A 21,760-nucleotide genomic window follows, 5' to 3' on the forward strand; every position below is an offset into this window, starting at 1 on the left:
ACACACACACACACACACACACACACACACACACACACACACACACAGCTAAGTTGCAGAGTTCAAAGGTAACATTCAGATGGAGAATGATCCACCTAGACAACTCTTTGTATGGTTTAAGCAATAGTTAAAATGTATACATAGTATATAACATCTGATAAGGCTGCTAGACACAGAAGAAACCAGGTACAACTCAGAGCTGAGACATTCTGCCCGACTCCGGCATATTATGCTGTTATGACCCATTAGAGGCCTCTTTCAGTCAGTATTTCAGCGGCAGTCACTGATTATTACACGATAACAAGACTTCAAAACAAGAAGGTTCTCTGGAACTTTACTCTGCAAGAAGTTTGGTCTTGGTCTGTTGATGAATCCTTTTTAAAAAACTCAAGTGAAGATGTTTGGTGAACATATTGATATTTGAGATTCTTCAATCACAGAATAGTTTCCACTTTTGCTTGATCAAACAACTGTATTAATTAATCGCTTCTCATAATAGTTGCCAGTTAATGTCCCGTCCAGTGACTACTGACTACTCAATTAATCAGTGGAATCTCGTTAAACCCTTTGCAGAACAGAGGGCGTGTCAGCAACATATGCAGTCAAACACTTGCTATTGTCAGCAGGGTGTGATCCACACAGGAGGTGATCACGACAAACACGCATCGCATTGTAAATGTCTCTTTGCACCTTTGAAACAGTGTTAAACAAACAACAACACAGATGTGAAGCTAAGGTTTGTGCTGGATCAAAGCATCATTCTATCTTAAATCAAGATGGTAGACACTTAGCACCAGTCTGCACTTATAACTTCACTTGACATGGTGTTTTTAAATCTGCAAAAGTCTCCCAAACCTTTAAGTAACACAACAACTAGCTGAGGATGTGTGTGTGAGCTGACTTCTCTGGAAACAGCTTTTTTTTTTACTGTTACAGGAAAGGTCTGTTAGTCAATTCATCTTCACTTCCTGCATTAGTGCCTTGCTGAACAACCCCAAAAAGCACTTGTAAACAGATAGAATAGGACACTACAGGCGGCTTGTTTTGACGGGACTAGTCAGCCAGATGTGTGCAGCTGTGACTAACACATCAGGTTCAAATGTTAGCAAAATGCTATGCTAACTGAAGGGGGAAAAGCCTCCACCCATGAATATATATTACCTACTAATAGTATTAAATATATATATATATATAATATTAATACCTACTAATGTAAGCGAGGCTTAGGTTAACAACAAGCCCAGTCAATGTTAACGTCAGGTCACACTCTCTCTCTCTCACACACACACGCGCGCGCGCACGCACGCACGCACACACACACACACACACACACACACACACACTCACACACACTCACACACACACACACACACACACACACACGCGCACACTGCACAGTGCAGATGCAGTGATTTAAACATTAGCATACTGGCTATCATTGCAGCTAGCAAGCAGGCTAACCAGTAAGAAGCTAACGTCAGTAACATACTACACTCTTACCTCATAGTTCGGTTTCCATCGTGAAATACAGGATGTAGTAGCTGGTTGCGTGTTTGTGTGACCATGTGAAGGTGTAAATGTGCTGGTTTTTTATCACCAAAACGAAACCCTTCCCGGTGATTCTCTCCTGTGGTGGTTCCGAAATCCCAACCGATTGAGGGACAGCTGGAAAATGGGGTAACGTTTTCTGAAGTATCGCGATATGTGATGGCTAATCTCGCGAGATCTTACTGGCTTCGAAACTATATGGGAAGCTGTTATTAATAGGATTAGTTGCGCCTCTTGCCGGACCGGCTGCTGTTTAATAAAATAAAAATAAAAAATAAAAAAAATTCGTCAAAATACATCCAAAACCAACAAAGATGTAAATAAGAATAACGTGCATGTCTATCAGAATGGTAAAACTTTGAAGCTAAATACAATAAAGCTACCAAAGATGTATCGTGTAAGACATAGGTGACATCATTTTAACAAAGAACATAACACAATTCTTATATGTTCGTATTTTGGGGATAGTCTCTATTTGATTTGTTATCTAAATGAGGAGGATAACGATTGAGAAATGACAGAAAATAGATATATAATCCACCATAGCTAATATTACATTTTAGTCACATAAAACAGCAGCCATATAGCACTGAATAGCACTGCTCAAAGAAATAAAAACATACTTTAAAGTTATGCATCTAGTTTAGAACATTTCCTTCTAATAATTAGACAAACAGAAGGACATCTTTAAATTAAATATAAATCTACTTTAACACAATGCCATAGATGATGGTTTAGAGAGAATAGAAGGAAAAGGCAAAGATCAAAACAAAATTATATTATTAATATTATTAAGTGAAGCTGTTGTGCACTTTATTCCTGGATTGCTTGCACATGATTGCAAATACAAAGCTGAAGTGATGAGGTGGATGAAAGAAATGTTAATACATATTAATTCTGGGAGATGATGGTTCCCTCACTTCACATGTGAGTTTAACTTTAAATCACGTTGTAAAGGCTCAGTCTTTCTTTGTGTCAGTACTTATTGTATGGTACTTTGTGGTAATCCATAACAGCCAATAGAGGGCGGTGCTGTGATGGTCTTTAATACTACAAGCAAAAAATGTAAACAACAAAGAAGAAGAGGTCAGCTGACTCAAGCGAGTCAGGAACAGGAAAGCAGCAACATCTACAGCAGTAAACAGATAAACGTTAATTAAGGACGATTGCTTATATTGTGACTTTGCAGCTGCATAAATTAAAGGTGTAACAGCATGAAAGGTTTGTACTGCCGAGCTGGTGCTGAGCCCAAGTTCGTCATCCATGAAACGGTGAGTTTGTGTCTCTGATTATCAGCATGAGCCACATTACACACTGAAGCACCGGAATCAGGGAAAGCAAAAAGAAACTCGCCTGCATGTGTGTAACGGTGGCTCCACCTGCAGACATCACTGTGCAGCAGAGAACACGTGTGTCCAGCATTTTGACAAATAATAATTTATAGACAACAGTTTAAATTGTATTACAGTGTTTAGGGGATGAAAATGCTGAATGTTTGATGGCTGACAAATGCATCCATAATGTCTCCTTTACAATCTGTATTTGTGTCTCTTTATTAACATTATATTTCTCTTATGAGATACCTTTATGTCTGTGTGTTTTTCTGCAGAGTCTCCCAGAGGTTTTAGGCAGCCACCTGGTCAGGGTTCAGGTAAAGGCTTGTGGACTCAGCCCGCTGGACCTCAAGGTACTTTAATCAAAGATGGTGTCTTAGTGGATGTGAGCGTGACCGTTAAATAACAGTGAATAACCAGAGAGTAGAACAGATATCCAAGACATATTAAACTGTCTTTAGTTGCTTTTATTACCTATTAAAGAATCCACGATGGTCCAATGAGAGATGTGAACTCTGCACACAGGATCATAAATGTGTTACATGTTTGGAACTATGAGTACAGGAGAAAAAAAGATAAGGACGTCAGCTCAAAATCATACAAAATAAAACTTTAAAAGTAATTATTAAATATAAGATAACATAAAAGCTTAGTTGACTCCAAAATATCTTTTATGGAGGACTTATTAAACATTGTAAATACATTTAAAAATCATCTTGTGTAGTCCAGTTCTGCATGTGTCCATTCATCCAGCTGCTGCTTCCTTACAGCTGACAGGCTGCTTAGAATTAGAGCTGCATTTTTCAGTATTGTTTCCTAACATTCATGCCAGTAAAGGTCACTTAATAAATGGCCGTAGTGATGACTGATGCGTCCTCCTCTCTCTGCTCCAGCTGCTCGATGATGTCGGGATAAAGAGAGATTTAATTCCTGTTGGCAGAGAGGTGGCCGGGGTCGTGCTGCAAGGTTGTTAACACCCAAAACACACTTTTTAATCTGATTGTTCAAAAGGAATACAGACCTTTTGTCAACATCACTTAAATATCTTTGTGTGTTTTTTCCCGCAGTGGGCGCCAAGGTGTCTTTCTTCCAGCCGGAGGATGAGGTTGTTGGTAAGACATTTGTATTTATTTACAGTCGTTGGTGAAAGATTAAGAGTAAACAGTGTGGACAGTTATCGGATGTGTTTGTAATATCTGATAACAAATAATTTACGATAACTAGAACTGGGTGATAATTCATTGTTATCATGTATTTGTATTGTGAATTCCATAGAATACATTTTATTTCGGTGGTGGAAACACTTTTAAATAATTTGATTCCAAGCTGCCATGTCTAAATTAATGCTACCAAAATCTGTGACAGGGTGACAAATAAGCTATTGACTCATTAAAATATGAGTTTAACTTTCCACCCTGTGATTTTTAATGGTTGATGATGTAACGTTGCCAACCTTCCTGTTCCAGGTATTCTGCCTCTGGACTCTCCCTGTTCTGGACTCTGCGATGTCATTGACATAGATGAACACTATTTAGGTATCTCTCACACACACACACACACACACCAATGCAGGTCGCACAACATGCAGTTTGTTCTTGCAACGAGCAGCAAAAAAGCACCCCAGGTCACAGCCCTTCATCTGAAAGGTGGAACTGTTGTCAGCTGCTCCACTTGGTCCTAAGAGACAGCCGGCGTACTGCTTATCTGAAGGGACTGTTCCGTGTCAGCCTTTCATCTGCACCTCGTATGCTTCAAAAATAAAGTGGTGCTGGCAGTTTGTAAGAAGCAGAGGAAATGCTGTTCTTGTAGGTGCTTTGAAAATCACTGGACAGCAGTTAATAACGACGTCATCGAGGTATAAATACATCTGTAAACCACTGATCCAGCACACGCGTGTGTGTTTCTGTTTCTCTGTTCTGCAGTTCAGAAGCCAGAGAAGCTGAGCTCGGTGTGTGCTGCCGGCGCTCTGCGTGACGCCCTCTGTGCTCACACTGCCCTGCACACACACGCTCGCGTGGCAGCGGGACACACGCTCCTGGTCATGGACGGAGCCAGCGTACGTAAGAATAGTAAAGAGCTGGACGTGGTGGAGAAACATTCATCCAGGACAGTTTTAGCACATCAGAGGATCTCTGTCGCAACAAGCTTCCTGTCGTTCTCTTCTTTTCTTAAAACGATATAATAAAGACAGAATTAAATGTGATGTTCCCGTCTCTGCTCCCTCCTCAGTCTTTTGGCCTCATGTGCATCCAGCTGGCTTGTTACCACGGAGTGAAGGTTTTCACGACGTCACACTCGCCGCAACAACACACCTTCCTGGAGCAGCTTCGGCCCAGCGTAGGTAAGTACAGGCCGACGTTGTGACGTCTGTAGTTCACTTTTAAAAGGATTTTATTTAAATCTCGATTTGAAATGCATTATCTACGAACTCGCAGCACATTTTCTTTTCTATTTATTTCACGCTCCCCTATTGCTCCCCTATTGCTCCCCTATTGCTCCTCTTTCACCTGTTATTTGTGTCTTTTTCCTGTCTTCTTCTGCTCTTTTCTCCTCACCATCATACTTTCCTCAGGTGTTCAGGATCCTTTAGTAGGTGAGATATTCTCTTTCTCTCTTTCTTGCTGACTTGCTTTCTTGCTTCCTTGCTGATCTTCTCATCTCAGTCTGATTGATCAATATGAGCTTTAGGTTTATCGCTTTGTGTCCCTGCTCGTCTGTCTGAATCCAGGATGAAATCACTGCTGTTAGTATGTTGGATGTGTTGTTTTTACACATTTTCAAGTTCAATATTTATCATATGCAAAACAATTACAGAGAGGAAGTTGTTGGTAAGTCTCAGGTCCCCACCAACAATGCTGATTAAATAAGTATATAAAAGAAAAAGATCATGCAAGGGGACCAAAATAAGGGGAAAATATAACCTAGAAAATAAAATGTCTGTATGTTTGTCACAGAGTTAACATTTAATTTAGGTATGTTACCCCAAGATAAGACCTTACTCATTTCTCATTCTAAATAAATATGAAAGGGAGACTGAATTTAAAAAGTGAAAATATCTTTATCTGAAATCTGCTGCCACCATGTGGCAAAACGATGAAACTACAACCATGACAACTAAGCCGAACTTCCAATAAGATATTTTGGCATCAAACTGGCAGATTTGAGTTTTTTTAATGTGATATGAACCAGATTGACTCGTGAGATAATGTTTCTGTTTCTCTTGTTTCAAAGCCAAAGTTATTCCAGTGTTTAACGGCCCATCAGAGCTGCTGCCCGCGGTTCTGGAGGAGACGGGAGGACTGGGAGTGGATATCGTGGTCGACTCTGGAGGTAAACACATCTCTCTGTGTCTGATTCACACTGAGGAACGATTCAACATCATAACACCAGCTCTGTGTGTGTGTGTGTGTGTGTGTGTGTGTGTGTGTGTGTGTGTGTGTGTGTGTGTGTGTGTGTGTGTGTGTGTGTGTGCGCGCGCGTGTGTGTGTGTAGTGCGTCTGCAAGAGGAAGAGTCAGAGGAGGCGAAGCTCCTCCCACACAAACATGACATCATCAGTGTGCTGGGAGTGGGGGGGCACTGGGTCACTACCCACAAAGACCTGCAGGTGAGTTCTTTAAAATCCCTCTGCTTCAAAAATCTCAAAATAGAAAGAGTCTACAATACATCTTAAAATGTATTAGAAAGAGATTAAAAAACGAAACAAACAAGTCTCACAGTCGTATTTATCACTGTTGTGTTTTTACAGCTGGATCCTCCAGACTGCAGACTGCTGTACTTAAAATCCGCCTCCATGTCTTTCCTCAACCATGAAGTGTGGACGGCTTCATCTGCGCAGCAGGGCAGATACCTGCGTATCCTGTTCCACACAGCGTGTGATCTATAAAGCATACATGCACACCATCAGGTACATAAAGTCCCTCCTTGACAGACTCCCGTCAGATATCCTCAAGGACATCGTGGAGAAGATGTCTGCTGGAGTCCTCAGGTAACGCATCGCGTCACATCGACTGTTTATCCACAGATACTGGTCGATGAATACAACTCAATATCCAAACATGAAATATACATTTAAATTCAGTATTTCGTGGCAGAAACTCATCACATAAAGGTGAGGCTAAATCACAAAAGTTATTTTATCATCTCTTTGGTGTAATCATCAATGCAGGCTGCTCAACATGAGCATGTCAAGCCTAAATCAAACCCCATATTGGCCAAATGGTGAAATAACAACTTTGGGGTCCATCACGTGATGCCATGCATCCCAAAAAGACTTTTCCCGTTAGACCTACATCGTAAAAGACACATCTTTAACCCGGCGGATCATTTTCTTTAAGGTAAATCAGCTTCCCAGTACGAACACCTGAATAGCCCTAATTCAAATCATGAAATAAATGATGTAAAATGCACTGAAAGCCACATCCACAGTTATTTTCCTCCCTCTGTTTATGTTAATGAGACCGAGAACAAGGCGGGGCCGAGGGCTGGGAGGCGGGGTTAAAGAAGTGCGCTCACTTATGAGCCCAGAGGACGCGGGTCATTCTATTCTCAAAAGTTGAACTTTTTGGGCTTTACGCTCCAATCAGCCTCCAAAGCTGTATCCAGTTCTCTTTACACATCCATTCAATTATAGCACTAAATTGGGGATTAAATATAGAAGATGCTGGAAGCTGAACAGGTTTTTTTCTCTACCCTCTGAAAAGTACCAATTTAAAGATGCACCCCCTGGTTTTACTTTAGTGCCTCTAATTGTGATTTAAAGACCTGATACAGATCATAATTGAGTTTACAGATTTAAGACCATTAAGACCAAACCTGCACACAATGAGGAATTACAGCCCACTGTTTAAAGAGCACTCACTGTCGTATAACTTAACTCAAATGTAATGTGGTGGTCTGTCTGGTTTCAATCCGTCTCTCCAGACCTCAGCCCAAGGAGGCGGTCCCTCTCTATGAAGCCACGGTTATCATGGAGTCTGTGCAGCGTCACCAGAAGAAAAAGGCTGTTGTTCAACTCTGACCGTAAAACGACCTAAAATTCACAGGAATCCAACTGTTTACTAGAACAAGTGAACGATTAGAAACAGTGTTTTTACTTATTTTAGGGGCCTGAACCCGTCTCAGCATCAAGAGGAGCACAAGACATCATGACCCGTCAGAGAGAAACTCTCATATTAACACCTGCGGTTCAGAATCTCCAGTTCACCTGACCGGCACCTGTCCTGCAGCTTCACTTAAAGCTGCAGGAAGAATCTATTTTCTTCAGTTCTAACCAACAAGCCACAGTGTTTCCTTATAACACAGACTGCTGAATATGTATGATTTCATAATAGGAGACTACAACCCACATATTATAGGTCATTCATAATACATTGAGAATCCACAACGCTTCATTTTACTCAATAAATACGCGTTTGATCAAAAATAAAAAGATGACTGCAATTCTTGCTTTTGGTGTAAATACAGCAGCGACCTGTTGCAGTTGTTGTATTCTGTAGTTAGTAATTACTTGAGTCTCAAACAAGATTCCTAAATGGAAATGATCGAGAACTGTACTGTCACTTTAAATCAGACAATAAACAAGACATGACATGTCTTACATGAGTCCAGAAGGTTACAAGAACAGTTTTATAGTCATTCTACTTCACTGTAGTGTGTAACTTTTGATGGTGGTGACCAGATCCTCACCGTCATTATAACAGAGCAGAAGCTCTTTGAGCACACCTGGAATCAAACCGTCGGACGTCGGGCAATGCTGCCTTTGTCGGTCGTACTGGTCGACAAGCAGAGCATTACATTTACATTACATTACAGTCACCAAAGCGACTTACAATTCAGAGTCTATCACATTTCTATACCGTAGACACAACTACGGAAGCAATTTTGGGGTTAAGTGTCTTGCTCAAGGACACATCGACATGCGACTAGCAGAGCCGGAGCTTGAACCACTGACCCTCTGATTGAAAGACGGCCCTGCTATCCACTTAGCCACAGTCGCTAAGTGGATAGCAGTCGCCCGAACAGGAACATGGAGACCTGTCGAGTGTCCAGCATCAACGTGGGTCAGTCCCATTTCCCATTTTGTACACCCTTGATTCCTTTCCTCACGTCTAAGTCTCCCCAAAGGAAGATACGAGCGGTGAAAGAGAGGAGGTGCATTTAAAAAGACATCCATTTTAAAACAATGTGTGGCAGAGTCACCGGTGCATCCTCACTTACTGCTCCTCCAGGAAAATGAAATTGATGCATCTTAGGAACTGGGACGTCCTACAAGGAGGAGCGCTGAGATCGATTTCCGGAGGAGGCACAAGATTGAGAATTGAAAAAGGAGCTGAGTGCAGCCGATAACTTTGCTTCTTGTAGCGACTGTGACCAATCAGATATCAGCTCACGGCGTCAACATCAGGCGCGCATGATAACAGTTCGTCCGGTTGTCTCGGCGGGCCTTCCAGCAGCTCAAGACAGCTTCCCAGGATGCACCTCTCCTCCTGTCTCAGTGACTTGACCACATCGAGCTGATCCCTGACCGGCTGGTCGCACTGCCGGAGGAGATTGGCAATCTAAACACACACGCGCGCACACACACACCAGGTCATTAAAAAAAATAATCGGGATGATAGCTTGTGAAGTGTGTGTGTGTGTGTGTGTGCGCGTGTGTGCGTGCGTGCGCGTACACACACCTTATCCAGAGCGGTGTGAGAGTCTTGAAGGAGTCGCTGACAGAGAGTCTTGGCCGTCTGGACGCTCCACTCCTCTCTCTCCTCACACAGTACCTGGCCGAGCAACACCGCCTTCCAGAGGTGGCTATGAAAACACACACACATGTAATAAATCATGTATGTAGAGTCTAGAGCAGTGGGGCTTCACTTTTCTTTTTTACAGATATACACATCCTGTGTATATCTGTATATATGTGTGTGTGTTCTTACTACAGTGTTTGTGGCAGCGACAGCAGTCTGAGAGCCGTCATCAGCCTCCAACCGGGACCTTCACTGGACAGAGTGAGATTACTGACGGGGAGAAAGAGAAAGAGGAGTTGAAGGGAAACAAGCTGGAGTGAGTTCATGCATCAAATTTATTAGACTTATTTAAATTGTAATAATTTCTAAGTGCAATACAGCGATATCTCTATTTTAGCATAAAGACCAGACACAAGTCAAAAACTGCTGCTACTCTGAGGAAGACAGAAAGCACAACAAAATAAAATAATCGTATCTCGTAGCACTATTACAGCGGTTTACAGACAAACCATGCGATACATAAAAGAAACAATAACGGTGTAAATGTAAATGCCTTACTGAAGGAAATTGTTCTCTTTGAGAAACTTGATCTTCTGATCCAAACTCCTGTCACCTCTTAAAACGTCACAGAGGAGATCTGAGGGACCACAGTGAAACACACAAGTACAAACTTACGATTACAGTGTCGTCAACTTTTCATATAACCTGAACTGTATCAAGAAAAACAACAACTGCAATATTCACAAAGACACCAAACATGAATCTGGGTTGCCTTCAGAGGCCACGATGACGAGTGATTTTGTATTTCCTGCTGCAGCTCACCTGCATCCACATAGACCACGCTGTTGGGGTTGCAGGGGGCGACAAACCCGTACTCCTGCATCAGGCGCTGGGTGTCATGGGACCCGTAGTTAATGAAGGCCTGCTGGTAGCGGAGTGTCCCGGAAAGGCTTCTGATTTCGTAACATCTGGTCACGTCATTGAAACTTGCTTTCACCTGGTAAAAAAGGTGGAAACTCATGATTGGCTCTCCATCTTTTCAACTGTCCAATGAGTTAAAACCAACTCAGGAAGCAGATGAGGTCACATATGCTTTTTACACATAGGTAGGTCTGTGGTTATGCGTTTACTATAGTTTGACGTTTACCTGCACGTCAGGGCGGTGGTTCAGCAGGTCCAGAAAGGGAGCTAAAGCGTAAACATCCTGCCCAGAGAGGGAGTCGTTGGATGGGTGAGACATGAAGACAGAGCGTGTGTTGACACTACACCACGCCCACCTGGAGGAGGAGGGTCACAGCTTAATAACCTGACAGAAAACAAATTATAGTCTGGAAACATTTTCATTGTCATTAACTTGAACTTTGTACACCTGTCAAGATAATGAATTGGCTTATCTTCCACTTTTAGGTGTGTGTTTAAGCGTGCATACCTCAATGCTTCACATGTTAACACCTCATCCACGGGCTGACTCAGAAGTGGCTGCAGAGATCTGGATCAAGAATAAACATCTTGGGACGACATCGACATTGTTCACAATAAAGAAGACTGATGGAATGTTGAAAATGACAAATATTATAGAGGGATAACATCTCAATGCAAAGATTAGGTGTGCCTTCTGCGAGTTACGTTACGCAACGTGTGAGTGAACTCTGCTCTGCTGGTTCTAATCTGTACATGATCTCACACGAGACCTGAATAACTGGCTGCAGTGTCGAGCTCACCTGAAAAAGTTCTGATTAAGAGAGTGGAGCTCTCGCACCGCCTCCCTCTGCTCTAAAGCCCGTCGCCACGCGTCGCTCGGCAGAACAGCCACGACGTCATCGGTGAAGTAGGCGGGGCAGGTGTAAGCAGCGGGCAGCACGTCGATGTAGGGGAACCAATCGGAGGCCTCTCCCAGGTGGCGCTCACACACCAGGAAGACGCAGAGCACCAACAGGGGGGAGAGGCGGGGCTTCCAGCTGGTGGAGACACAAGCAATGACTACCGACTCCCCTAATAATATGAGTGTCGCCTTAATCTTTCTCTGACACTTTGCACAAATACCGGCTTTGAAAAGAATGTGGCCTATTAAGTAGCCTACCATTTTTGAGTGAGGACACAAGAATATATCTTTTATAATAAATAGTGTTTTCGTATAATTATCTAGTAAGTGTGTTGTTATGATTTTTATTTATACATGTGCGAATCCAATTTTGACAACCTCAAATGAGACAAATCCTGGCGCACCCCCTGTGATAATTGGCGCCCCCCTTGTGTCTGTATGTATATTTACAATGTTATTACATTTACCATGTGTTCCTTATCTTTAACTTATTCTGTTTTACTTTACTCTTCTTTTTTAATGCAATTCAGTGCGACAAAAACACAAAATGCCTGTTTAAAAACTACCAGAGCTGGATCAACATTCTTATGACACATCAGAGCTTTAAAGAGGTAGAAGCTGCTGCAGGGCTGTTGGGACGGATTGTATTCACTCGTATATGAATGTGTCTCACTCTACCTCTTGATATAGTGTCCCAGGTAGCTGTCCAGCACAGTTGAGGTCGTGAGGAGACAGGACTCTGGCAGAGAAATGAGCAGCTGGCCAGGCTGATGGAAGAACAGAGACAAAGAGACAGATTGTAACACTCAAGAAATAATGTAGATTAAAAAAAGAATGAATGACAAAAACAAAAATCAAACAAAACGTCAGCAGAAATATTACACTACTGGTTAAATTGAGGTATCTGATTGGATGTTTATTAATTATGTGATTGTTAACTTCTTTCCTATGAAAGACATTTAAGTAATTACGAGCTATAAAAACTGCATACATGTGTCGTAGTTCGTTCAGTCAGATGCAGACTTACCTTTATGGTCTTGACAGCTTGAAGTCCTCTCCCCGTGTCTGTGATGACAGAAGCAGCAAACACACACACACATACACTTTAAAGTCTGTCATTCAATCCATCAGTCAGATTACTACACACGGGTTGAGTGCAGTGAAAGGTTTGGAGAAGCAGATTGTCTGCTACAGTAGAGTACAGTAGAGTACAGTAGGACATCAGAGTCGTACCAGTGAAGATCGCCGGCTGCAGCAGCGTTGAGGTGAATCCTCGCTGGTGAAGAAACTTCATCAGCCTCACATACTGCAGCTGATGGCACAGAGAGACTGAGGGAACAGAGAGAAACAGGCCGGTGATGGGAGAGAACCATCTGTGCTCAAACAGCTGACAGCAGAGAAACATTAGGAATACAGCTGTTGATTGGTTTATACCCGACTGGACAACGCTCTCTTGTTTCCGTCTCCTCTTCCTCACAGCTCGTCCAGCCCGATGGCTGCGACCCTTCATGACCCTACCTGAACCTGGACCACACAAACACACACAGTCACACAACATGTGGTGACTTCTGAGGTGTTGGAGATTCCCCCAACTTGCTTATAAGATAGATAATTAATCAACATAATAACTATAAACGTCACCAAAGCAAAGATCCTCTCTTGTATTCTGCTTACACTCATTTGCTGAGCAAATATCAGAACGGTTTAAGCGTTTATTGGGTACACTAGATTGAAACTAATGCAATCTAACACAATAACTGTGTAATATATCCGACCAGCATTATGGTTATAATGATCACAGAGGTGTTGATTCAACATTATGGTTATTTTAAAGCCTGTATTCTGTGGAGCACGAGGTGTTTCTAATATTATGTCCAACCCATTCACATCATTGAGGGTAGAGTAAACGAACACAAACTACAGTCTCAAAAATCATCATATTCTTTAACAGTTTCAGTGAAGATTATAGCCTTCGTGAAGGTAGCACGGAGCTTAAAATCCAAAGTAAATAACAAACTGAAGTATTACATTATTTAACACGTGCCTAATTACTATCATGAGGTGGTAAGAAACAAGCACCAAGCACAATACCTAGATATTATTCTCATTTATTTAAAGTCTTCGTCCTGTACGGGCTGCTCCTCAGGTCAAACCACGTGGTTGACTTGTTTTTTTCCGGGTATGCGCAGTAACACTGCGCCGCAGACCACCAGCTCTCCTCCCCCTTGTTTCCTCTGTTCCCTCCGTTCTTCTTCCTGAATGCTTCGCTTCTCTCTGCAGCTTCAACACCTTAAAGTAAGACACCTCCAGTCTACTACTAGTTAGAAATGCATTAGTATGCATATAATAGTATCTGCATTTGTTTGACTAGCATATTTCAGTTAGTAGGCAGACCTGTTTTCAGTATTTGTAACGCTGTTTTGAAACCAGGTAAAAACTGCTAAAGCTGAAACAATGTAACAGGCAATTGCTATGAGACAATGCATTGAGTTATATCACGTTAACTGTTCGTTCACACCTTCGTTGCATGAATTAATCTTTGTAAAACCAGTTAGCAATGCAACAACGGTTTGTATCTGGACTAAAGGTCGTAACAGTGACTCGTGCACTTTGTATCCCTTAATTCTCTTCATCATTTTGGGGGATTTTTGATAGAATAGTCTTTTTTTTTTTAACTGAAACCTTTATTGCTGTGACCTTTTACAATTTATAGTTATTTTTACATTATCAAACATTAATCAGAATTAGTTTTATTACCAAGTTTTTCACATAGAAGCAACTCGCTTTGGCGTTTTGGGGCATAACCATGAACTTAGTAAGAGTAAATAAAATAAGCAAGAAACATAAATGTAGAAAAAGAAATACAATAAAATATCAAAATACGGTATGCAAAAAAATATTTGACCGGTGAATATGCAAAAGTTCACAGTATAGGTTCCCATTTTAATGACTTAACTCAAAGTAAAGAAATGTTATCAAATGTGAGTTCCCAAATCAATCTTTATTAATTCCAGCTGCCTCTCTCTCTCTCTCTCTCTCTCTCTCTCTCTCTCTCTCTCTCTCTCTTTCCCCCCCCATGACTCAGCAAATGTGATCCCTGTTTATTCTCCTCCAACAACATTATTTACTCAGTTTTTTTCTGCCTTCTCTGGACCGAAACCTGTGTGTGTTTAATGTGAGGCTAGTGCTCGTAGAGTTTATTCTTCTGCAGCGAACCATTAATGATGTAATCAATACGATAGTTTTTACATGGGGACTTAAGACACATTAAGTCCCCACTTTTAATGTCTTAAATCAGATTTTAAAAAGTGATTTTAGAACAATTCTCACAGTTCTTTCTTTCTGAAATTTGTCACCACGAATCGGCAAATCTTATGTGAACCATTAGCGCTGATGTCTCTCTGTGAACAGACATGTCTACCAAGGTTGCAGTGGTAACGGGCAGTAACAAGGGCATCGGCCTGGCCATCGTCCGAGCGCTCTGCAAGGAGTACCAAGGAGACGTCTACATCACCGCCAGAGACGTGTAGGTAGCTCACCTGGGAACGACTACCAGGCCTCCACATACTGCAATATCCCTGATGACTCATGTTTCACCTAAATATCTATTTGTTACAACATAGAGAAACCTGACCCACGAAAAGGGACATGAATTACACGGGTAACCGATACAAAATGTGATCACATGATATGAAAGAACACCCCTATCAATTGGAAATGTGCATAATGTAAGCCCACTGGTTCAACATGTCGCCAATAAAGTTCAAATTAACTAAATCTTTTCTTCTCTTTTTGCAGCGGCCGTGGTCAGGAAGCAGTGGAGTCTATGGCCTCCGAAGGGCTGAAGCCAAAGTTTCACCAGCTGGACATCAACGACCTGAAGAGCATCAACACAGCTGCTGCTTACTTTAAAGATAAGTACGGAGGGGTGGACGTCCTCATCAACAATGCTGGGATCGCATTCAAAGGTAGGATTACAATGATGTGTAGTACTTCACTGTGGCCATACACACAATTATGTTAAATATGTTAATATTACTGAGACAATCTGAATAATGCTGGTATGAAATGAGAACGTGCCAGCATGTTTTTATTTGTGCCTTTTAATCCCCTAAATGCATAAAATGACTTTATATCTGATGTTTTGATCTGTGACTATGAATTGAAGTAATTCATCCAATAAGGAGGTGATAATTACATCATCTCTCTTGTTCTCTCTCTCTTCAGGGGCGGACACAACTCCATTTCCAGTCCAGGCCGAGGTGACCCTGAAGACGAACTACTTCGCCACCAGAGACATGTTGACTCACTTCCTGCCGCTCATCAAAGCTGGAGGTAAAGAAGACGCAGAACAGAAGAAGTCCTCTGTCTTAATAAACCGATCGGTGTCTTCTTCAGAGTAAAACGTAGAACTGCTGTCTCTCATGTTCCAGTAGCTCCTGATCGCACCAAAGTCAAGACGTAACATTTTCCTGGCTTTAGTAACGGCTTCAAACATCCTCTGTGTGTGTGTGTGTGTGTTTCAGGTCGCGTGGTGAACGTCTCCAGCTTCGTCGGTGCCCTCACATTGAACAAGTGCAACGCGGCCCTCCAGCAGCGCTTCCGCAGCGAGGACATCTCAGAGGAGGAGCTGACTGGACTGATGGAGCAGTTTGTCGACCAGGCCAAGAAGGGCGAGCACCAGAAGGGCGGCTGGCCTGGTACGGCGTACGGGACGTCCAAGACTGGACTAACGGTAGGACCAGTCAGACCTTTTAATCAGGTGTCTCACCTGTGGGGACCAGCACGAGTTTGTAGTAATTATAATGGAAAGTCAGATTCATCAGTCAGTCAGGGATCATTAGAAAAGCTGATTGAAATGCTTCTTGAATCCCATATTTCCTTTCATAAAGACATTAATTATTTGTGTGTGTGTGTGTGTGTGTGTGTGTGTGTGTGTGTGTGTTCCCCCCCTCAGGTCCTGTCCATGATCCATGCTCGCCGTCTGTCCAAGGAGAGACCGGATGACGGGGTAACTTGAGAAATATAACGTCTTTTAATGAAACAACAAGAACCGACTCTTCTTTTTAACCACTTTGTTTAACTCAGTAGTTTGTTAAAATATATAATGTTAAATGCACACCATGTCCTCACTTCTCGGCTCAGCTGTTATTTTTCCTAGTTTGTTAACAACTTAATCACTGGGAGGATAATTTATGACAACTCCTCCTCCAACTCTCAGCTTTTTTAAATCACAGTTCAAGACTTTTCTGTTTGCTACAGATTTGATATTGGGACTTTTTATTCACTGTGGCTGCCCTGTAATTTGTATTCTACTGTTTAATCTTCTGTTTTAATCATTTAAAAACCTATGCATGTTTGATTTTTTTTTTATATTGTGTTTCTTTTGTGTATTGTCTTACTGCCTTTATGTAACCTGTAACGCAATTTAAATGTCCTTGTTGTTGGGTTCATATCATATACGCAGGGAGGTTGACGCTAATTACAAATGAAGGATTTCCTCCACAATAACATCAGTTTGTACTCTCAGTGGGGTTTTGTTTCTGGTGAAAGCCTCGCTGCTAACGTACACTGGTGTTGCTTTTATTATCGTTTCTCTCAGATCTTGGTGAACGCCTGCTGTCCAGGTTGGGTGCGCACCGACATGGCCGGTTCGAAAGCCCCCAAGTCCCCAGACGAGGGCGCCATCACTCCGGTCTACCTGGCACTGCTGCCGCCCGGAGCCACAGAGCCTCACGGGAAGTTCGTCTCCGATAAAGAAGTCCAGACGTGGTGAAAGAGCTGAAAAGAGGCCAGCGTGTCAGTGTCTCCACTTCAGCACTAAATTACCAAAAAAAGAAACATCTAACGTTTCAAAAATCAGACACAAGCAAGGCAGCACTGATATGTGATGTTGTCTCTGTGTATTGTTTGTGTGTGTGTGTCTGCAGGGTTATATGTAACAACACGCAGTCATTACATGCTGTTGTTAAAACTCTATTTCATCACTTTGCCTTCACTAGCATTATCATAATATTTGTTTTACATGAAAAGGGAAACCTTGCCTTAACAGGATGAAGCTTAAATGTTGGGAGATCTAAGAAAATGAAATGCTTTTCTGTCAAAACTAAACGCCTTTTCGACAATGCGATGCTTTTGCTTCAAAGATTGCTTTCAGTAAAGAAATAAAAGGGATTCAAAATACTAAAAAAACTTGTCAAAATGTTAATTAACGATGCACCGATGTTACCTCTAAGTATGCGTCGCAAATTTATTGTAATTTTGTCAACTATAAAATCATGATGCACATATTTAAAACAAAAATCACATACTGTGTGTTCAAACAGCAAAGTGGAGCTTAAACTATAAACTACAGTAAGATGTGATGTCTGGTTAAATGTCTGAAAACAGACTTCTGGGAGGAAAATATGTGACTTTTTAAAAAGACATAAGAGAAGTTGGGTTAATATTAAAGTTAGAAGTAAAAATGTGGCGCAAACATTCAAAAATGTTTTCCGTTGGTACCTTGTTGTATTCTTTATCACTGTAATGTGAAGAATGTTGTCTGAGTAGTGACATGTGACACCTAGTGGCGAAGATGGGTATTTCATAAGAAAATAGATTTTGTGTCACTCACACTTTCATCTTGAAAGAGAAAAAGCACCAAACGTGCGGTTAAATGAAATGTAGGTCGCCTTTGATTTGCAGTTTAAGGTATCGAGCACCTACAGTAGTAATTCCTATTTCTAGACACATTTATGGAGAGCTTTAACAACAGCCAACAAAACATGACAGCCTCCCTAGAGAAATATTAACAGAGCTGACATATGACACAAATATGGCTTTATTTACGGGCAACGTGTGTTTGTGTGGTTTAGTGAGTGTGATATAGCTGCACACACACACACACGCTTATCCCAGGTTTCATCTGTGGTCACCATCTTGTTTTTTTTTCCATCCATTCCTCCGTCACAATCGCACATAATGTATTTCAGGGTTTTATCTGCTGGTTAATATTTAAAACTTTCCACTGCATTAGTTCTCACAGACCTCTGTTGTATTTTTATTTCAACCTATGATTTTAGGAATAGGCTACAGAGATCATGAGGTCAAATTCTTATATCAAAACCTGTGAAATGTTCAGAGTATTTCAAAAATAATCACGAAATCACGATTATATTTAGTAATTTAACTATTAAATCTTTTGTTTTGTTAATACATATGACTTATTCACATTATGGTCTAAATGTTGTTTCAACGCCCCTTTCATTCAAATTGAATTATTTTGTAAATTTTGTATTAAATTCAAATAAAGTAAATAAATAAAGTAATTTCGCTAAAATACGGCAATTTTAATATTTTGTTTACCTGATACTATCTAACCTGTTTAATATGTGTGTGACATTAGAAGGTAAACTTCTGCAGCCCTCCAAATTCCTTTATTGAATTTTAATAATATATAAATATTGCATGGACACAACCTTGGTGACCTCAACTGCAGCAACATAACTGTTTCCTTTATTGTCATTTCTTTGCAAACTCAAATTATTAAATGAGGAGAAACAAAAGATCACTCTGACCAAATTTCACTGCAGCCATATGTGACTTTTACCCCCCCCACCGAGGTGTTTTGTATCGTTATCCATCTCCAAAATGTGTTTTCATATGCATGTGCACCTGGATTTTCATATCTTTCTCCATTACCTGAATGAAATCCAGAAGCCCAGAGCACATCTCATTCAGGTGGTTTCATATTGTACGAAAATGTAAATCCAGATTGTTGCGCTTTATCTCTCATGCTTCCTCTCTCGGCCCAGGTTTTAAGTCTCTGTGTCAATACGACAGCAGCCTGTGTGAGTCTGCGTGCTGTTGATATAATGCTGTGTGCGACTGTGGGAGTTGTAGTCCTGTCAGACGAGAGTAAAAACCCTGATTACCTCGTAGATAAAAACTAATCCACAGAGCGAGAGAGACAGAGATGATAATCCACTAATCCCTGCTCTCTGCCAAGGGAAACCCCATCTCACACACACACGCTTCGATAATCACAGTGACCACGATCATCACTGCTTGTAATTGCTGCATGAGCATGAGAATTACTTCATTGATCCTGCAGTGAGGGAATTCCCTCAGACCTGATACAATACACACACGCACAGTGATCAATACCACATGCATAAGAAGGTCTGTTTTTCTGACCCATAATTCAACAGACGCAGCGAATAGATATTTGACTTCATAAATGTTTTGTGTGATGTTGAATTGATTTAGATTTGTCCGTTTTTAGGATGAATACAACAGTGGTTCGATGGGCATCATGGGTATTGTATTCAAATGAGCATGTAAAGGCTATAAAGTTGCAGCACATATATGAGACTATCTGAAACTTATATTTCCTTCTATGCACCCTTACTGTATTAAAACAATAATAATAATAATATAATTATGCATGGACGCATTTAACATACAATCAACTGAAATTCACCCAGTTTTACTTTCTTTTTGTGTACTTTTTAGATTTACGTATACGTGTTATGTTTTTACAGCTTTTTTAGGATTCAAGGTTTTTAGTTAGTTGTTTTGACCAGACCGCCTCTCAGGGGTTGTTTGCATGAAACTCTACTTCTTTTTGTATGTAAATGAATTTAACACATTTTTTTGTCAAGCTTCTGCAAATAAAACTATTCACTTTGCATTACACTCCTCTTGTCCCAGCTGGGATCTGATCCAATAATTCACACATTGTTTGCTTCTATGTCTTTGTGCAACACTCCTCTGCAGCACGATCAGACTGCAGAAAAAATGAAAAAAAGAAGTCTGAAACATGTTCAGGCCGGAAAAAGTGAAGTAAAAATGGCACCTTGTGGGCTAAAATAACTTTAGTCATTTCTTCACCTTCTGACATTCTGATAAACTGATATTCTCATCTTAACTTGCAGCTTCAATGGTTAAAAGGCAGGTATTAAAAAAAACAACTGTTGGAAACTTTTATCTATCCGTTGTAAGCAGCACTCACAATATTATCTATGATCACACTTCATATCCTCCTGAAAAAGCAGATTAAAACATTCCCTATCAAACCTTTGTTTACTCTTCTCCAGCCAACAGCTGACTCTACACCTGCTGCAGCTGAAAGGACTAAACCTCCTGCTACGCATTAACATTTCATGACCCGGCTGGTTACCCCCTTTCTGATAAGCCACTTTGGGGTTGCCAAGTTTGTGGAGAATCCTACTCCAGCATAACACTTGTCGTGTTGTATTAGCTCTTGAATTCATAATAAAGGCCTTTTATTAATGATTTATTAGCATATTAACATTTAAAATTCTAGGTCACTGACAAACTTTCTGATGAGTATACTATAAATTCAAACATGAAATTATGCCCCCAATAAATGACTTCAGAGAACGGTGCCCCATGGAAGCATGAACTTGTCATGACTCATTCGGTGACTTCATATCACACCTAATAATTACACCGACTTCTCTGAGAATCCCTTCGTCCTCTTTTGATGACTTCTCGTGGCAGCATGTGAGGACACAGCCATGCACACTAATCCCCCCCCTCCAAATCACTGGAATCTTGTCAAATATTAAGATTTAAGCTTCTTAACATTTTCTACATTCTTCTTCTCATTGATACGTTTTGATCCTCGCAGTCTGGGATTTGGTCTGTTTATATTTAGGGAACCAAGTTCACAAACCTTCTTAAACTGTCAGAAAATTATTCAGACGTAAATGTTGTGCTCTTTCCGAGTGCGTGGGTTCAATCTGATGACTGTTTTGTGGGGATTAGGTCCTTTTAAATAAGGCAGTAAAGTAAAAGTTGAATATAAAATGAGATTGTTTGTCACATGCAGGTTTAATTTTCCAGTCCACATAAATGTTGTCTGTGTTCATCATGTTGGATATGCCACTTTTAATTGGCATTATTTGGTGCAACAGGAGACACTGTAATCCAATAGAGATTAATGGGTGAAGAATAAATCAAAGTTTGTTTTGAACTTTGTTCGCTCTCGACTGTGAACGTTTCTGTTTTGCTCTGGCCTCTAGCTGATCTTCTGAAGTACGTGTTGGCCAAAGCTAAACCGTCTTTCTCAGTTTGTAATTGGAAGTGTGTGCCTTCAGTTTGGGTTGCGCTCCTCTCTATTGCAGAAGCATTGATTTCATTTACCATAAAAATGACTTGTTATACTAAAGATTGTAAAGGGGCGATAAGTTTGACTTTCGACTCACGGTGTGTCTGCTGGATGAGTTGATAAGATTTTGGATCAATACCAATAACTGGAGCTACCTAGTGGATAAAAAACAAAAACACAACTCTCCGCCCACGAAAAATT

General features: G+C 41.0%; 4 protein-coding genes across 16 annotated transcripts in view; 2 read left to right on the forward strand and 2 right to left on the reverse strand.

The window, feature by feature from the left end:
- The window catches only part of itsn1 (intersectin 1 (SH3 domain protein)), a 36,865-nt gene extending 35,193 nt beyond the window's left edge, over positions 1-1,672 (reverse strand). For all 7 annotated transcript variants that reach the window (XM_031874804.1, XM_031874746.1, XM_031874813.1 and 4 more), the window contains exon 1: positions 1,501-1,672. The gene's annotated coding sequence lies outside the window, so the exon portion shown is untranslated. The remainder of the gene's footprint in view (positions 1-1,500) is intronic.
- A 967-nt stretch (positions 1,673-2,639) lies between these two features.
- On the forward strand, positions 2,640-8,743 carry cryzl1 (crystallin, zeta (quinone reductase)-like 1). 4 transcript variants are annotated; one of them, XM_031840546.1, is made up of 14 exons: positions 2,640-2,819; positions 3,158-3,235; positions 3,776-3,848; positions 3,950-3,994; positions 4,349-4,417; positions 4,805-4,938; positions 5,112-5,223; positions 5,455-5,475; positions 6,114-6,212; positions 6,375-6,487; positions 6,629-6,734; positions 6,823-6,868; positions 7,804-7,902; positions 7,986-8,743. In XM_031840546.1, exons 1-13 carry the CDS (start codon positions 2,763-2,765, stop codon positions 7,898-7,900), a joined length of 1,050 nt encoding a protein of 349 aa, XP_031696406.1. In that variant the 5' UTR covers positions 2,640-2,762; the 3' UTR covers positions 7,901-7,902; positions 7,986-8,743. The 4 variants fall into 4 exon arrangements, with proteins under 4 accessions (XP_031696406.1, XP_031696414.1, XP_031696391.1 ...); XM_031840554.1 differs by lacking the exon at positions 5,455-5,475; XM_031840531.1 differs by lacking the exon at positions 2,640-2,819 and having other exon boundaries at positions 2,827-3,235.
- A 77-nt stretch (positions 8,744-8,820) lies between these two features.
- On the reverse strand, positions 8,821-13,595 carry setd4 (SET domain containing 4). Of its 3 annotated transcripts, none has more exons than XM_031871670.1 (12): positions 13,534-13,595; positions 12,676-12,966; positions 12,470-12,507; positions 12,121-12,209; positions 11,342-11,578; positions 11,050-11,109; positions 10,768-10,897; positions 10,443-10,617; positions 10,179-10,257; positions 9,810-9,890; positions 9,561-9,684; positions 8,821-9,440 (listed from the first exon to the last, which is right to left on the reverse strand). In XM_031871670.1, the coding sequence occupies exons 2-12, from the start codon at positions 12,950-12,952 to the stop codon at positions 9,264-9,266; spliced, it is 1,467 nt and encodes a 488-aa protein (XP_031727530.1). In that variant the 5' UTR covers positions 12,953-12,966; positions 13,534-13,595; the 3' UTR covers positions 8,821-9,263. The 3 variants fall into 3 exon arrangements, with proteins under 3 accessions (XP_031727530.1, XP_031727538.1, XP_031727519.1); XM_031871678.1 differs by having other exon boundaries at positions 12,676-12,771; positions 12,877-13,582; XM_031871659.1 differs by having other exon boundaries at positions 12,676-13,582.
- A 55-nt stretch (positions 13,596-13,650) lies between these two features.
- On the forward strand, positions 13,651-20,159 carry cbr1 (carbonyl reductase 1). 2 transcript variants are annotated; one of them, XM_031841192.1, is made up of 7 exons: positions 13,651-13,737; positions 14,854-14,968; positions 15,241-15,410; positions 15,670-15,777; positions 15,969-16,177; positions 16,400-16,453; positions 17,045-20,159. In XM_031841192.1, exons 2-7 carry the CDS (start codon positions 14,856-14,858, stop codon positions 17,216-17,218), a joined length of 828 nt encoding a protein of 275 aa, XP_031697052.1. In that variant the 5' UTR covers positions 13,651-13,737; positions 14,854-14,855; the 3' UTR covers positions 17,219-20,159. The 2 variants fall into 2 exon arrangements, with proteins under 2 accessions (XP_031697052.1, XP_031697059.1); XM_031841199.1 differs by lacking the exon at positions 13,651-13,737 and having other exon boundaries at positions 14,835-14,968.
- The last annotated feature ends 1,601 nt before the right edge of the window (positions 20,160-21,760 follow it).

This window comes from Anarrhichthys ocellatus, unplaced genomic scaffold (assembly GCF_004355925.1).
Source record: "Anarrhichthys ocellatus isolate YVR2014 unplaced genomic scaffold, GSC_Weel_1.0 scaffold3, whole genome shotgun sequence".
Taxonomy (NCBI): domain Eukaryota; kingdom Metazoa; phylum Chordata; class Actinopteri; order Perciformes; family Anarhichadidae; genus Anarrhichthys; species Anarrhichthys ocellatus.

Bases quoted from the DNA above. Each gene is read 5' to 3' on its own strand.
- cryzl1 (XM_031840531.1), top strand. From the start codon at position 3,047: ATGGCTGACAAATGCATCCATAATGTCTCCTTTACAATCTGTATTTGT. The intron at 3,849-3,949 runs GTTGTTAACACC...TTTTTCCCGCAG, and splicing joins GGCCGGGGTCGTGCTGCAAG to TGGGCGCCAAGGTGTCTTTC. The intron at 5,224-5,454 runs GTAAGTACAGGC...TACTTTCCTCAG, and splicing joins GCAGCTTCGGCCCAGCGTAG to GTGTTCAGGATCCTTTAGTA.
- setd4 (XM_031871659.1), bottom strand. From the start codon at position 13,000: ATGTTGTGTGACTGTGTGTGTTTGTGTGGTCCAGGTTCAGGTAGGGTC. The intron at 11,110-11,341 runs GTGAGCTCGACA...TTCTTGATCCAG, and splicing joins CTTAATCAGAACTTTTTCAG to ATCTCTGCAGCCACTTCTGA. The intron at 10,258-10,442 runs GTGAGCTGCAGC...GTGGTCCCTCAG, and splicing joins CGTGGTCTATGTGGATGCAG to ATCTCCTCTGTGACGTTTTA.
- cbr1 (XM_031841192.1), top strand. From the start codon at position 14,856: ATGTCTACCAAGGTTGCAGTGGTAACGGGCAGTAACAAGGGCATCGGC. The intron at 15,411-15,669 runs GTAGGATTACAA...CTCTCTCTTCAG, and splicing joins TGCTGGGATCGCATTCAAAG to GGGCGGACACAACTCCATTT. The intron at 16,178-16,399 runs GTAGGACCAGTC...TCCCCCCCTCAG, and splicing joins CGTCCAAGACTGGACTAACG to GTCCTGTCCATGATCCATGC.